The following is a 17,734-nucleotide window of genomic DNA, read 5'->3' on the forward strand; positions in this document are numbered from 1 at the left end:
CCACTCTGAAGCTTGTGTTTCCCTTTCAAGCCCAAATTCTTCAGTAGCATACCATACCTCCTCAGTCAAAACTTGACCCTTGGCCATCATAAACTTTCTTGTTGCACTGATGCACCTTGTTGGCAGCCTCAGTAGCCAACTGGAAGGCTTCCTGCACGTCCTTCTTGAGTCTTTTTACATACTGCACATGATCTTTCACAGCAACACCAAGTGGGATCCCAAAGCAAGGGTCCACAGGAAGTCTGGCTTCTCGTCCAAACATCAGATAGTATGGGGAGTACCCAGTGGCATCACTCTTTGTACTGTTATAAGCATGTACTAGATATGCCACATGCTGACTCCAGGTTCTCCTTTTTTCCTGTCCCAGGGTTCCGAGCATAGAAAGCAAAGTACGGTTAAACCGTTCAGGCTGTGGGTCCCCCTGGGGGTGATATGGGGTAGTGCGGGACTTGCTCACCCCTAGCAACTTTAGTAGCTCTTTTATTTGGATACTCTCAATGTCTCTCCCGTGATCGGAGTGAACTCTCGCAAGAAGGCCATAATGGACAATGTACTTCTCTACAAGAGTGTTAGCGACAGTGATGGCTGTCTGGTTCCTAGTGGGGAAGGCTTGCGCATAACGGGAAAAATGGTCAGTGACCACTAAGACATTGCTGATCCCTTTTGAGTCTGGTTCCATAGAAAGAAAATCGATGCAGACCAGGGCCATTGGTCCATCACTAGTTATATGGTGTAATAGAGCTGCTCTTTTTGTGGGTGTCTTGCGGACCACACAAGCTCCACAATTACATATATAGCGTTCTACATCCACAACCATTCTGGGCCAGTAGAACCAGCTTCTCAACAGATCGCTGGTTCATTCTGCTCCTACATGACCCAGCTGATCATGCAGTGCATGTAAGACAGTCTTTCTGAATTTTGTAGGCAATGCCAGTTGAAGTCTCTCCTCACCAGACAGCCTTTTACTGCTCCGATAAAGCAGTCCATCTCTTATGACCAGTTTTACCCCCTCACTTCCACAGTACCAGTTCAGGGTTAGATTTACCCTCTGTCCAGACTCCATCTGCCAGTGGCGTTTAATTTGGCGGTGGTTAGAACATATGTGAGTGGATTATTGTCAGTGCGCACAGTAAAACGGGCTCCATAAAGGTCGTGGAACTTATCCATGACGGCCCACTTTAGCGCTAGAAACTCAAGCTGGTGAATGGTGTAATTCTGTTCTGAGTTGCTCACCTTCCTACTGGCAAAGGCCACTGTTTCCTCCCAAGATTTCTTCCTCAGTTCTGATGGAGTTTTTCCCTGCCACTGTTGCCCCTGGCTTGCCCACTGGGGGTTTTTACATTTTTTACATTCTTGTTAAAACTTTATCTTTTCTGGAATTCTGTGAAGCTGCTTTGTGACAACATGCATTGTAAAAAGCGCTATACAATAAATTTGATTTGATTTGACTGGTCTTAACCCTTCCTGGTGCTCCTGGTACAGGACAGCTCCAAGCCCTTTTAAGCTTGCATCAACCTGAAGGATGTATGGATTACTGGTGTCAGCAAGGGCTAGCACTGGGGCTTTGGTGAGACAATGTATTATGCGATGGAAAGCTTCAGTGCAAGATGAGTCCCACCTTTCCCCTAATGGCTCGGACTCTTTTCGGTAGGCCTTGGCCTTTTCATTCCCCTGCTCTTGTCCATGCTGTTTAGGAGCATAGCCCTTGGTGAGATCTGTAAGGGGTCTCACAATGACAGAGTATTTCTCTATGAAGCGACAATAGTATCCACAAATAGTATCCACAAAAAAGAATGAACACAATGACTTCAGGTCTGTAGGTTGAGGCCACCTAGTGACCGCTTTGACTTTAGCAGGATCAACTGCAATACCCTCAGATGAAATAATGTGGCCTACATATTTGACCTTGGGCTGATAGAACCTACATTTGTCAAGGGACAGTTTGAGACCCACTTGCTCCAGCCAATCTAGGACTCAGTCTCTCCATGTTCTTCCAGTGACTTCCCAAACACAATTAAATCATCCAAATAAACGATCACTTGAAGTAGGTTCATATCAGCCACTGCTCTCTCCATTAATCGTCGAAAGGTCGCTGGGGCTCCCGTGATCCCCTGCAGCAGACGCTCCCACTGGTAAAACCCCAATGGACAGATAAAGTCCGTCTTCTCCTTATCCTCTTCCTCCATGGCTATTTGGTAGAAACCGCTTCTTAAGTCTAAGACCGAAAACCATCTACTCCCAGACAAACAATCTAGCACATCATCTATACGAGGGGTAGTGTACTGGTCAGGAAATGTAAGTTGGTTCAGCATCTGGTAGTCAATGCATATTCTAATGCTCCCGTCTTTTTTTCAGGCTATAACAATGGGAGACATGCAAGGACTGCGTGATTCCTTAATGACACCAGCTTTGCACAGCTCCTGTAGGTGTTTCCTCACATCATCTATGTCGGCAGGGGTCAACTGCCTAGAGCACTCTCTGAAAGGTCTGGGGTCTGTCAACCTAATGTTGTTTTTCACTCCCTTTGCTAAACCCACATCCCATACGTGGACAGAGAACACACTAGCTCACTGTGACAACTTCTGGCGCAGATGATGTTTCCATGCCTCAGGAATAGGTGACTCTCCGAACTGTATCAGTTGAGGATCAAACTCCTTAGAAACCCCTTCTGTCGGGAGAACTCTTTCTACCACTGGAACTGGAGTTATCGGGTCAGGCGGACACAGATGACCCGATAAAGGTCCCTACTGGGAGAACTAGGTCTTTGCAAGACCAGTTATGTATAGCTACTGTGAAAGCATTGACATCAATTTTGGAGCCAAGTACCACCATTGACTGTAGCAGTACTCCAGCTGGAAGTGGCACATCTGGGGAAGCCTCCACCAGAAGAGTCTCAGTATCCACGGTTCTTTTCAGCTCTACTTTGCAGACAGCATATCGATCACAACCAGCATTTAAGGTTAAGGGCCCAGCACCAGCCCTTCTCATACATCCGGCCTCATCCTAACCTGCAGAGCACTCTGTCCTGCCTGGAACGCTCAGATGGGCCCATATACCAAATGTTTGAGCTATATTAATGCCTGCTTCTTCTTGGCACAGTTTAGCCAACCATTTGAAAAGACTTGCATTAGTGCTCAGTATTATTGGGATCTGGTCAGGACTGTTGGGACTGGGAAAAATCAAAGCCAAGACTGAGATTGCGGCTGAGGTATCTGTGAGTTCCTCAGGAAATTCTATGTCCACTACTACATAGCCCAGATAGGGTTAGCTAGAGTCACTCAAGCCCCATATCACCAGACCAGTAACTGGCTGGATGGTAACATCTGGCAGGTGTTTTTTATACCAACTTTCAAAAATGATGGTGACCTGCGATCCACTGTCTAGCAGAGCGTTGCAACCATGGCCATTTACTTTTAAGTGCACAACAGAGGAGGGCCCTATTAACCCTGTGGGAAGACTGTTAGCTCTCCCTATCTCTACGGCACTCTTCTTTACGGAACAGTCAGCGTCTGATGATTTATCATTTTCAGTAGGAGACTGACTCACTTTGTTCTTTCTGCAAAGTCTAATGAACTTTTTAATAATCTTGGTCTGGTTTTCTGAGTTACGGCATCTCATGGCAAAATGCCCACTCTCTCCACACCGTTAGCAGAACTGTTCTTCTAACTCTTGGGAAGACTTGTCAGGTCTTTGGGCATTTCTAACTCTCACTGAGGGTTCCACTAATAGAGCTGAAGCTGAGGTAGTGCTGGGGTTCTCTTGGCAGTGGCTTTTCTCTGCAGCCTCTTTACTTACTTGTTTTTTCAATGCATCAACCTCTGGGTCCAAATGGCTAGTTGGTGTCAGAGTTTGGGAGGCCAAAGCCAACTCTCCAGTCTCCACCGTGGTGTGAGAGGGAAGGGTGCTCATGGAAGCAAACAGTGCTTTCAGATCTTTAATCTCATTTCTTAGAATTTGGATCTCAGTCTGTCGACTTTCCTCCACCCACTGAGCTTGGGCTACTTGTACGGCTGGCTTCAGTTTCACTCGAGAGGCTTCAAACTCTTCCTCAGTGCGAATTTGATTAAGAAGCTCTAAAAATGATGGGGGTTTATCCCTTCTGTCTCGTAGCTTGAGCTGGACTAGCATCATATCTGATTGCACTGCACCACGAAGCATCTGCTCTACACATGCTCGATCTGCTCTACAGACTGGAAGGCCACCTCACTGCACAACTTTGGTCAATGCTTGCTCCAGACATCAGAGAAAACTGGACAATTTTTCCCCTGGATGTTGTTGCAGCAATCAAAAGGCAAAATACAGGTCCTCGCCAGACTCGCCTGTCCCAAACATACTTTCAATGGCATCTAAAAGCCTCTCCGGAATAACTTCTGACTCTGCAATACACACTGCCTTTACCAATCCCAGGGCTGGACCTTTTAAACTTTCCATAATGCGACGCCTCTTCTCCTGGTTGGAGCATGGACTTTCTTCTATCATCAATCTAGCTTGTTCCATCCAACATTCTAGAGGCTCTTCTCCACCTGGAACTGGTACAGTTCCTGAAAAGGTGTGCAAACGACAAAAACCACCACCATCGCTGGGGTTTTTTTCTATCTTAGCTAGTAAATCACAACTGCATGAATTATGGACTCAGCTGAGCTACCCAGTGACTGTGCATTCACTAAGTTCTGTAATGTGCTGGGGGCTTCTGTTGTACTTGCTGGACGTTCACTCAAAATGACAATGGGCCATGTTTCAGCCCCACTGGCTGTCACTACTTTAGGTGGAGCCTTGGTGGTGTCCACCTTACCCTTGCATTCACATAGCACCATCATATGGTCCAGCTTTTTGTTAAACTTTTGGTCTCTTACTCTCACTCGCCCCAGACTCTTAATGCTCTACAGAGTTTCTTCTATTTGTTGAATCAAGGGGCTACATGTTGAATCAAGTTTGTCTGTTGTAAAGTGCAGCTGTGTGTGTTTGACGACAGAGAGTACAGAGAACTGATTCAGGACTTTGTGGACTGGTGTCTGCGGAATCACCTAAAATCAATGCAGGGACGACCAAAGAACTGGTGGTGGATTTCCGCAGGCGCACACATCCCCCTCCAGCAGTGAACTTCCGGGAACGGACATTGAAATAGTGGACTCTTTCTATAAGTACCTGGGTGTGCACCTTAACTGTAAACTGGACTGGTCAGACAACACAGCTGCACTTTACAGGAAAGGACAGAGCAGACCCTACCTGCTCAGGAGACTGAGGTCATTTGCAGTGCAGGGGCCACTCCTGAAGACTTTTTTCGACACAGTGGTGGCATCAGCCATCCTCTATGGAGTGGTCTGCTGGGGCGGCAGCATCTCCACTGCAGACAGGAAGAAACTGGACAAACTGATCAGGAGGGCTGGCTCGGTCCTAGGGACTCCTCTAGACCCAGTGCAGGCGGTGGGAGAAAGGAGGATGCTGAACAAGCTAGCATCCATGCTGGAGAACGACTCCCACCCCATGCATGAGACTCTGGCAGCACTGGGCAGTTCCTTCAGTGACCGGCTCCTTCACCCCAAGTGTGTGAAGGAGCACTATCACAGGTCCTTTCTTCCTGCTGCTGTGAGACTGTACAACCAGCACTGCTCCCAGTAGACCACATACAATATACACTTACATTCAGAATGCAAACATTTTTCATTGTGCAATATGCTAAGTGCAATACAGATTCCTATGCAACTCTTATTTTATTTTATTTTATTATTATCCTTATTTTGTTGTAAACTCTGCTGCTGCTGTAATACTGTGAATTTCCCCGCTGTGGGACTAATAAAGGATTATCTTATCTTATCTTATCTTATCTTGTCTTATCTTATCTTTGTATAAATAAAGAACGCCAGTTTGCACACGCTAACTTCTGTGTCCGTCTCTCTCTTCTAAGGGAAACGGACGTTTGTACTGCGCATCAGGTTTCCCCTAGGCCTGAGGCCGGTAACAGTTACATACTGGGTGAAGGTGGGCAGAGTGGAGGGCGAAGAAGCGTGGTTGAAGTCACCGGAGATGAGAAGGAGGGCTTGAGGTTGCTGTGTCTGCAGTCTGCTCACAGATGAGTGCAGGATCTCACAGGCAGTCTCAGCGTTGGCAGAGGGGGAGACATACGTAGTTACCGCGATTACATGCGAATATTCCCTGGGCAAGTACAGGGGCCTCATGCTCATGGCTAGCAGCTCGATGTCCTTACAGCAGGTTTGCTCTTTAATATTGATGTGCTTAGGGTTACACCATCTATCATTCACAAATACTGCCAGCCCACCTCCTTTCCTCTTCCCGCTCTACGTTCTCCTGTCCGCGCGTATGAGCTGGAAGCCGTTGAGCGTGACGACCGTGTCCGGGGTTAGTGCCGTTAGCCACAACTCCGAGAACAGCATAACACTGCATTCGCGATATTCTCTTTGGTGTCGCATCAGCGCCGCCAGCTCATCCATCTTGTTGGGGAGAGATCTCACATTCCCCATAATGACGGAGGGGAGAACAGGTCTGTAGCGTCTCCTCTTAGCCCGACGTAGAGCTCTGGCACGACACCCACGTCTCGTTCTCCTCAGCTCGCGGGGGATGTCGGGTCTCTCGTCCGGCAGCACTGCCATGTGGCGCAGCGCCAACAGCTGACCCCAGTTGTAATTCAAGATGGCGGCGTGACGTGCGGTCGCTGCGGCTTACGGCTCTCTCTTTCAGTGCTCTTTTTTGTTGTTTTTGTACTTCTTTCTTGTTTGTTTGTGCACTTTCTGTTCTGCGAACATCCGTTACACCCGCCAGAATCTTTTGGACATCGGTGCCCAGCACCAGTTTGCTGTTTCGAGTGACTTTCGACACACACACAACATCCCAGATGACATAGCGAGACCGCCGGGCTCTCCGTGGATTGTTATCGGGTCTGGGAGGCAGCGCAGACGGAGGAAGGAGAGGAAGCAGAAGCGAGGCCGCAGGTCCGGTGCTATGCTAAGGCTAAGGAATCAACCACACAAGCCACCTCTCCCGAGCCTCTATCTCTCCAATGCCAGATCCCTGGTGCATAAAACGGACGACTTGGAACTACAACTTGCTGGAAATCACTATGTTCGTGATTGCAGGCCGCACTCTGCTGCGCTGGGACAGGACTGAGAACTCCGGTAAGAGCAGAGGTGGGGGGCTCTGTATTTACGTGCATGATTACTGGTGTAACAACGGGACAATCATAGACAAACACTGCTCCCCAGATCTAGAGTACATGTCGGTAAGATGTCGGCCCTTTTCGATGCCTAGAGAGCTAACAATAGCGATTGTAACCGCTGTGTATATACCGCCAAACGCTAATGTAAACAAAGCGCTCTCTCTCCTGCTGAACACCGTAAACGAGCAGCAGCGCGCTCACCCTGACGGTGTTCACATGATTGCAGGAGACTTTAATAAGGCCAACTTGGAGACGGTACTATCGAAATTCTACCAGCATGTAAAGTGTTCAACTAGGGGGGGAGAACACTCTGGATCATGTTTACACGAATATTAAGCACGCGTACAGAGCCATACCCCTCCCCCACCTCGGACAGTCAGACCATCTTTCCCTTCTGCTCTCCCCAATCTACACCCCCCTATGGCGCAGAACTAGGCCCACCATAAAGACTGTTACAACCTGGCCTGACAATGCACTCTCAAAACTACAGGACTGCTTTGAACAGACAGACTGGGACTTGTTTGAACACCAGGAGCTGGAAACATTCACAGGAACGGTGCTGGACTATATCAAGTTCTGCATCGGAAATGTGACTGTGGACAAAATCATCCGGGTTTACCCAAACCAGAAACCATGGATGACCAGCCAGGTCCGCTCTCTCCTCAGAGCCCGTGACGCTGCCTTCAGGTCAGGCGACAGAGCTATGTACAGGGCCGCTCGAGCTGACCTGAAGAGAGGGATTAAAAAAGCCAAGGCGGACTACAAGAGGAAAATAGAGTCCCACATGTCCAGCAACAACTCACGGGAGGTGTGGCAGTGCATACAGAACATCACAAACTTCAGAGGCTGTGATGTGACAGCAGGAGTACTGAGTGCACCGTTGGCAGAGGAGTTGAACTGCTTCTTTGCTCGGTTTGATGCATCTCAGCAGCACTCTTCTGCTCCTGCCCGACCTCCACCCCCACCCGGCTTCCACACCACTCCACTCCACTCACTGTACAGGAGCACGATGTCAGACGGGTGCTCCTGGCAGTGAACCCCAAAAAGGCTGCTGGTCCTGATGGAGTACCCGGCAAGGTGCTCAAAACGTGTGCCCACCAGCTCGCCCTCACCTCACCAAGATCTCTCCCTGGCCCAAGCCATCATCCCGCCCTGCCTGAAGTCAGCCACAGTCATACCAGTGCTGAAAAAGTCTACCATCATCAACCTTAATGATTATGGCCCTGTGGCCCTCACACCGGTAATCATGAAGTGCTTCGAGAGACTGGTACTTCAGCACATCAAAGACTCTCTGCCCCCAGACTTCGACCCCCACCAGTTTGCATACCGTGCAAACAGGTCAACAGAGGACGCCCTAGCAGCAGCTCTCCACTTTGCACTGAGCCACCTGGAGCAGCAGCACAGCTACGTCTGGATGCTCGTTGTGGACTACAGCTCTGCTTTCAACTCAATCATCCCGGACATTCTTATCACCAAACTGGGCACCCTCGGACTCCCCCCCCTCACATGTGCCTAGATCAAGAACTTCCTCACTGACCAGCCCCAAACTGTGAGACTTGGCCCCCACCTCTCCTCCACTCGTATGCTTAGCACTGGCTCACCACAAGGCTGTGTGCTGAGCTCCCTCCTGTACTGCCTCTACACCCATGACTGCAGTCCGGCCTACGACAGCAACCTCATTGTCAAGTTTGCTGACGATACCACAGTGGTCGGACTCATCTCAGAAAGAGAGAAGAGACAGCCTACAGGAAGGAGATCCTGAAGTTGGCAGCTTGGTGTTCAGAGAATAACCTGGCTCTGAACAGCAAGAAAACAAAAGAGATCATCGTTGACTTCAGGAAGCACAGCACTGACCCAGACCCCCTGTCCATCAACGGCGAGTGTGTGGAGAGGGTCCGCACCAGTCCAAATCTCAACCGACATCACCTGGACAGACAATATCACAGGTGTCATCAAGAAGGCTCAGCAGCGACTAAACTTCCTGAGAGTCCTCAGGAAGCACGAGAGAACATGAACGGGAGCTACTGTAACAGGCAGTTTTATTCTTCATAAAAAGCACACACACACACACAAAAATTTGATATCTAAATTAACAGATATTGTTAAAAAAGAAAGTACTTAGATATTTTGATTGAGCATTTTCTGTAGTTTTTAAATGATGATTAATTATTTGTTGAAAGCTGGATTTTAATATATATATTTAACCTTATATATATTAAAAACCAGCTTTCAACAAATAATTAATCATCATTTAAAAAAAAAAAGAAAATGCTCAATCAAAATATCTAAGTATAATATCTATATATTTAATATATATATTTAACCTTCCTCTCCTTGGATCACCACCTTATCGTGGTGGAGGGGTTTGCGTGCTTGAATGATCTTAGGAGCTATGTTGTCTGGAGCAAAAGCTCCTGGTAGGGTCTCCCATGGCAAACTGGTCCTAGGTGACAGGTCAGACAAAGTGTGATCCATAATAACCCCTATGAAGACACAAAAACGGGACTTGTGTACCCTGCCCGGAACAGGGTTACCGGGGCCCCACCCTGAAGCCAGGCCTGGGGGAGGGGCTCGCCAGCGAGCGTCTGGCGGCCGGGCATTTACTCATGGTGCCCGGCCGGGCCCAGCCCGAAGGAGTTACATGAGTCCCCCCTCCCATCGACCCACCACCAATGGGAGGGGCAGTAGTAGGGGTTCGGTGCGTTGTGGATCGGGCAGTGTCCGAAGGCGTGGGCCTTGGCGTTCTGATCCTCGGTTGCTGAAACTGGCTTTTGGAACTTGGAATGTTACCTCACTGGCGGGGAAGGAGCCTGAGTTGGTGTGCGAGGTTGAGAGATACCGGCTAGATATAGTCGGGCTCACCTCAACACACAGCTTGGGCTCTGGGTCCAATCTCCTTGAGAGGGGCTGGACTTTATTCTTTTCTGGAGTTGCCCATGGTGAGAGGCGGCGGGCAGGTGTGGGCTTTCTCATAGCCCCTCGACTCGGTGCCTGTATGTTGGGGTTTTCTCCGGTGGATGAGAGGGTAGCTTCCCTACGCCTTCGGGTTGGGGAACGGGTCCTGACTGTTGTCTGTGCTTATGCACCGAACAGCAGTTCAGAGAACCTGTGCAAACCAGTTTGTCCATCACGAACACCATGTTTGAACACAAGGATGTCCATAAGTGCACATGGCACCAGGACACCCTAGACCGCAGTTCAATGATTGACTTTATAGTGGTGTCATTGGACTTGCGGCCATGTGTTTTGGACACTCGGGTAAAGAGAGGAGCTGAGCTGTCAACTGATCACCACCTGGTGGTGAGTTGGATCAGGTGGTGGGGGAAGATGCCGGTCAGACCAGGCAAGCCCAAACGCATAGTGAGGGTTTGCTGGGAACGTCTAGCAGAAGAACCTGTCAGATTGATCTTCAACTCACACCTCCGTCAGAACTTTGACCAGATATCGGGGGAGGTGGGGGACATTGACTCAGAATGGGCCATGTTCAGTTCCTCCATTGTTGAAGTGGCTGACTGTGGCTGGGCCGTAAGGTAGTTGTTGCCTGTCGGGGCGGTAATCCTCGAACGCAGTGGTGGACACCCCAGGTGAGAGATGACATCAAGCTGAAGAAGGAGTCCTACCGGGCATGGTTGGCCTGTGGGACACCAGAGGCAGCTGGCAGGTATTGACAGGCCAAGCAATCTGTGGCTTCAGTCATCGCCAAGTCAAAAACCTTTGTATGGGAGGAGTTTGGTGAGGCCTTGGAAAGTGACTAAGTCGGCTCCGAAAAGATTCTGGCAAACCGTCAGGCAACTCAGAAGGGGAAAGCTGTGTGCCACTAGCACTGTATATAGTGGAGATGGTGTGCTGCTGACTTCGACTGAAGATGTCATTGGGCGGTGGAAGTAATACTTTGAGGACCTTCTCAATCCCACCAACATGATCTCCAGTGAGGAGGCTGAGTCTGGGGACATGGGACTAGGCTTGTCCATTACTGAGGCCGAAGTCGCTAAGGTAGTTAAGAAGCTCCTGGGTGGCAAGGCTCCAGGGGTGGCAAGGCTCTGGATGTTGTGGGGCTATCTTGGCTGACACGCCTTTTCAACATTGCGTGGAAATCGGGGGCAGTGCCACTGGATTGGCATACTGGGGTGGTGGTGCCTCTTTTTAAAAAAGGGGACCGGAGGGTGTGTCCAAACTACAGGGGAATCACACTCCTCAGCCTCCCTGGTAAGGTCTAAGCATGGGTACTGGAGAAGAGAGTCCGGCTTATAGTCGAACCTCGGATCCAGGAGGAGCAGTGCGGGTTCTGCCCTGGTCCTGGAACACTGGACCAACTCTTCAACCTCTCCAGGATTCTGGAGGGTTCATGGGAGTTTGCCCAACCAGTCCACATGTGCTTTGTGGATCTGGAGAACGCATTTGACTGTGTTTCCAACTGTGTTGCTAGTACGGGGTACATGGCTCTTTGCTACGCAGCATTAAGGCCCTGTACAAACAAAGCTGGAGTTTGGCTCGCATAGCCAGCAGTAAGTCAGACTCGTTCCCAGTGAGAGTTGAACTCCGTCAGGGCTGTCCCTGATTCTATTAATAATTTTTATGGTTAGAATTTCTAGGCGCAGTCAGGGGATGGAGGGTGTCCGGTTTGGTGACCTCAGGGTCACATCGCTGCTGTTTGCAGATGATGTGGTCCTATTGGGGACATCAGGCCGTGAACTTCAGCTTTTGCTGGATCGGGTTGCAGCCGAGTGTGAAGCGGCCAGGATGCGGATCAGTACCTCTAAATCCGAGGCCATGGTTCTCAGGCGAAAAAGGGTGGAGAGCCCTCTCTGTGTCGGGGAGAGGCTCTTGCCTCAAGTGGGGGAGTTCAAGTATCTCGGGGTCTTTTTTGCGAGTGATGGTACAAGGGAGCGGGAGATTGACAGGCGGATTGGTGCTGGGTCAGCAGTGATGCGGGCTCTTTACCGGTCTGTTGTGGTAAAGAAAGAGCTGAGCCATAAGGCAAGGCTCTCAATTTACCGGTCGATCTACGTTCCCACCCTCACCTATGGTCATGGGCTTTGGGTAATGACCGAAAGATTAGATCGCGAATACAAGCGGCTGAAATGAGTTTCCTCCGCAGGGTGTCTGGACTCTCCCTTAGAGATAGGGTGAGAAGTTCGGTCATCTGGGAGGGCCTTGGATTAGAGCTGCTGCTTCTTCACGTCGAGAGGAGCCAGCTGAGGTGGTTCGGGCATCTGGTTAGGATGCCTCCTGGACGCCTCCCTCGGGAGGTGTCACAGGCAAGTCCACCTGGGAGGAGACCCCGGGGAAGACCCAGGACACACTGGTGTGAGTATATCGCCCACTTGGCCTGGGAGCGCCTCAGAATCCCCCTTGGAGAGCTAGTGGAAGTGGCTGGGGAAAGGGAGGTCTGGGCCTCATTGCTTAGGATGCTGCCCCCGCAACCCGAACCCCCGAGAAGTGTAAGATAATGGATGGATGGATGGATTGAACTTTACATTTTAACACTCTTTAAATGCCAAACTCAGACTTAATTCGCAAAGAATATACAAAGCCTGAAGCAATCACTGAAGAAGTAAAGGCCTGCTTAACAATGAGCCAGTAAATAGTATGAACATTTTTATAATATTTAGCAAAATTTGTTTCACATAAAATGTACTCTTAGAGGGGGAGAAAATCAGTCTATGAATATTGTCCCATTCTTGTGTGATGTAGGATTCTAGCTGCTCAATATTGCTGGGTCTTCTTTGCCGGATTTTTTGTTTCATGATGCGCCAAATGTTTTCTATTGTTGAAAGGTCTGGACTGCATGCAGGCCAGTTCAGCACTTGGACTCTTCTTCTGCAAAGCCATGCTGTTGTGATGGATGCAGTATGTGGTTTAGCACTGTCTTGCTGAAACAGAGACAGCCATCCTTGAAAGAGACGTTGTCTGGGTGGGAGCATATGTTGTTCTAAAACATCCTGTATACTGCTCAGCATTGATTGTGTCTTTCCAGATCTGTAAGCTGTCCATGCCATAGGCACTAAGGCAACACCACAAAATCAGAGATGCAAGCTTTTGAACTGTGAGCTGATAACAAGCTAGATGGTCCCCCTTCTCTTGAGTCCGCAGGACTCTGTGTCCATTGTTTCCAAAAAGAATTTCAAATTTGGATTCATCTGACCACAGAACAGTTTTCCATTTTGCCCGAGTCCATTTTAAATGAGCTTTGGCACAGAGAGGATAGTGGCATTTCTGATTTCTAGAAGTGTTCCTAAGACCGTGCAGTGATTTCCAGTAATCATGCCTGTTTTGAATGCAGTGCAACTTTAGGGCCCGAAGATTACAAGCGCCCAATATTGACAGTCAGCCTTGTCCCTTGCATACAGGGATTTAATCAGATTCTCTGAATGTTTGATATTATGTACTGTAAACGGTGGGATATCCAAAGTCTTGGAATTTTATTTTGAAGAACATTTTTCTGAAATTTTTTAGATGCAGTTTTTCACAGACTGGTGAATCTCTACCCATTATTGCTTCTGGGAGACTCTGCCTCTCTAAAATTCTCTTTTTATGCTCAGTCATGTGAGTTAGTTGCAAATTACTCCTCAAGCTATTTATATTAGTACCACTTTTCCAGTCATTTATTGCTCTGTCCCAACTTTTGAGATGTGTTGCTGCCATCAAGTTCTAAATGAGTTAATGTTTTTCTTTAACTAGTAGAATATCTTGTTTTTAACGTCTGTGTTGTATGTTTTATTGTGAATAAAATATTTGTCTGAGATCTGTAAATCATTGCAGCATTCTATTTTTATTTACATTTTACACAGCGTCCCAACTTTTTTAAAACTGGGGTTATCAATCTGAATAAGCGGTGTTAGTTGCTTTTCAACCATGTTTCTTGTTTGTTTCCAAAATACCTGATTTGGGTTATTCTCATTTTTAAAGCTCTTGTAAATATTATGGGAATATGTTGCACTACCAAATAATTATTGCATAAAGTTTAATTCCCCCCACCATCCAGTTATAGCACATACACCGTAAACACTAAGAATCCCTGATGACAACAATTACATATTAAAATCAGTCTGGTCAGATAGTGAGGGGTGTGTGCGTGTATATATACATATGTCTGCCCAGAGTCTCTCTACTATTTGACTCCATTATTACCACAGGTAAATACATTACAGGAGATATGACTCCTGAGGAAATTTTTGCTGTGACTGCAATGATAAAGTTATATACTTGTGAAAGCATGATGTATTTTCTTACTCTATATCATTAATTATGCAATACTCTACTCCTGTATGGTTGCAATTATTGGCAGATTATCTTTAGAAAGTTCTCTTTGACTTATGATTTTAATGTCTGTTAAATTGTCACACTGCTGTTTTGAAACTTTTTTCTCCTAGATATGTGCACAGCAGACTGTAATAACAGTCAGAATGAAAGCAGCAGCCTTCACCAGTTGCAGCTGGTCAGTTCTATCTCACTAATAGAGGACTTATCACTGGCCATAACCCAGATCTTTGTGTGGCCTTTTGTTTACCTCAGCATCCTCATGCTTTTCACCTTCTACAGAACACAGTCCTTTAGAACTGAAACACGTTACATGTTATTCGCCCACACCTTACTGACTGATGTGATTTTTCTTATACTGACAGATTTAGTGGTCATTCTCTCCTACAGCTCTCTGCTGATGCCGATGGCATTCTGTATTCCATTGTGCATGCTCATGGAGACAGTCTCAATATGCACACCTCTAACCATCACTGCAATGTGTGTGGAGCGCTATGTGGCCATCTGCATGCCACTGAGACACAGTGCTATATCCACCACCAGCAGAACTCTTACTGCTATCCTTATTATCTGGATCATAAGCTACATTAAGCCATTTGTGGATGTGTTTATCCTTGTTGCAACTGTTTCGCAACAATATTTTTTAGAGCCTACCTTCTGTTATTATGAGATCATGACACCAGAGCAATGGCATCGCACAATGAGGGGTATAACTTATATTAGTGATTTTATCATCATTTTATTCACAGAGTTCTTTTGCTATTTGATGATTGTGCTTGCTGTCCGGACAGCCACTGTTGACAAGAAATCAGCAGGCAAAGGTTTGCGTACCATCTCACTACATATGTTTCAGCTTATCCTGTGCAGTCTTGAGATCGTTTATCCCTACATTGAAACTGTTATTATAGAGCTAGATATAGTTTTATATCTGTCACTCCGCTCTTTCAACTTTATTACATTCAGTGTCATCGCTAGGGCAGTTAGTCCACTTGTCTATGGCCTAAGAGATGAAAAGTTTTATGCTGCCCTGCTATACTACATCAAATGTAAACAAAATCATATCTCATCTGAAAACAGAGGACCAATCACATAATTAACAGTGTAAACAATGTTACAACTTTGAGACAGTAAGACTTCTCAAATGCCTTTTAAATGGATGCGCAGCTACTTAATTTTTATGTACCTACAGTCTATTTCCTCTTTTGCATCATTTAGTAGTCCTAAAAATTAATGGCATGGACAGTTGTTTACAGAATATTTGGTGTAATTTTAAATATAACAGCTTATGTAATGTGATGACTAACAGTGTGGTTCCTAAGACAGAAAAGCCTTGTGTAGTATCTGTTATTAATCATGATCCTGTCAAACAAAGTTCTTTGTTACTGTTTTTGAGAAACAGAAGATTCTGCGTATTTAAATACTTAAAGTATTATATAGGATGCTTTACCCAAGGGGTGTCCAATCAATTGTTGTGGCTGCATGTTTTCATTCTAAACAATCAGGAACACATGATCAACTGTTCAAAGACTGAGTCCAAGTTAGTTAACATAATCAGGCTTTGTTTATAACATACAGATGGGTGACAAATCAAAACCTGAATAAATGAGTGGAGAGACACACCAAGTGCAGATGCTTGGTGGCTTGTATAAAAATGCTATGCATGCCTAGTTGACCTTTTCCAACTTTTGGATCAAAATTGCAACAGAAAAAGATCTACATCAGTGGTTCCAAAGTGTCCCAGGGGTATGCCAGATGACGATGTTGTTATATAAAAAACAATGTTATGAATCGAGGTGGCAAACCACTGGCTAGAGGAACTCAAACAAACATAATTTTTAGCAGGTTATTTTATGATTCAAGAAACTGAAACACATACATGTTTCTTGATGTTCTACAGTGACAGAATGACTAAAAATAGAGGACATTCTTTGGCTACACAGTTCAAGGTCAGCATAGCTCATGTCAAACTTAAAAAAAGAATGAAACTTTCACTGCATTGCTCTGCACAGCTTCACATGATTCCCTTAATGTGGCAAGAATGGGGGAAAATTAGTTAATACCGACTACACCACCTAGGGGAATTTCACCCCCAAGAAATTATGTGAGATTAAACAGAAAATTTAAGTATTAAAATCCAAGTCACACAGGTTCAAACACACTGGGACCAGAGACATGGTTCCACAATAAAAATAGTAACATTATTAACCAAATAAATTTCTAAAATAAAAGAGAGAAAAAAAAAAACTGCTCACCAACAATGGCCGGATTGAAATGTAATAATCACAACACAAGTCAAATGAATTACAAAAAAAAATAAGAAAAAAGGATCATGGAACAGGGTTGGAGGCTCACAGCAGCAGGAAGAATTAACCTACCTGATGAAAATGAGTCCTGCAATTATCAAATCAAATGAAATTTATTTGTATAGCGCTATAGAATTCCAGAAAAGACAGTTTTAACTTGAATGTAAAAAGTGAGTTGAACATCAGCTCCCTCATCAAGAAGGCCCAGCAGAGGATGTACTTTCTGCGGCAGCTGACGAAAGCCAAACTGCCAGCCCAGCTGATGGTACAGTTCTACACGGCCATCATCGAGTCCATCCTCAGCTCCTCCATCACAGTATGGTATACTGGGGCCACTGCCAGGGACAGACAAAGGCTGCAGCGCATTGTGCGCTCCGCTGAGAAGGTGATAGGCTGCAGCCTCCCATCTCTCTAAGACCTGTACATCTCCAGGAGTGTGGGGACAGCGGATCGGATTATAGCAGACCCTTCTCACCCCGCACGCATACTATTTGATCTACTCCCCTCGGGCAGGAGGCTTCGGTCCATTCGGACCAGAAGCTCGCGCCACAGGAACAGTTTCTTCCCCTCTGCTATTGGACTCAAGAACAATATATAATCACGTCACTTACCTCTTTATAACCCTGCCTTGGTCACTTTACTTGAATTGCACTACTCCACGTGCACTGTTGTATATAGTACTGTTGTACATGCCTTTTGTATTTTTATTTTTATTCATTCTATCTATATTTTATATTTGCATAGAGTGTTTATTTATGTGGACTTGTTACTACTTGTTTTTATGTTGCACCTTCATGCCGAAGCAAATTCCTAGTCTGTGAATCCTATTCATTGACGATGGCAATAAAACTTCTTCTGATTCTGATTCTGTATATTATACCTCCCTCGCCTGATAATCTTGGCCTATGTGCATACTTATAGCCTACAGGTGTGGCTTAATTTAAAGCTGAATATTCATCTGGTCTAACCCGTTTCAGTAAGACAAAAAAAGTCAAATTTA

The 17,734-nt window shown here is 46.5% G+C and overlaps 1 protein-coding gene across 1 annotated transcript; it reads left to right on the forward strand.

Annotated features, from left to right (window-relative positions):
* Positions 1-14,546: 14,546 nt before the first annotated feature.
* Positions 14,547-15,524, forward strand: LOC108442850 (odorant receptor 131-2-like). Its single transcript, XM_017723094.1, has one exon. The coding sequence runs from the start codon at positions 14,547-14,549 to the stop codon at positions 15,522-15,524; it is 978 nt and encodes a 325-aa protein (XP_017578583.1).
* The last annotated feature ends 2,210 nt before the right edge of the window (positions 15,525-17,734 follow it).

The sequence above is a fragment of the Pygocentrus nattereri genome, chromosome 17, assembly GCF_015220715.1.
Source record: "Pygocentrus nattereri isolate fPygNat1 chromosome 17, fPygNat1.pri, whole genome shotgun sequence".
Taxonomy (NCBI): Eukaryota; Metazoa; Chordata; class Actinopteri; order Characiformes; family Serrasalmidae; genus Pygocentrus; species Pygocentrus nattereri.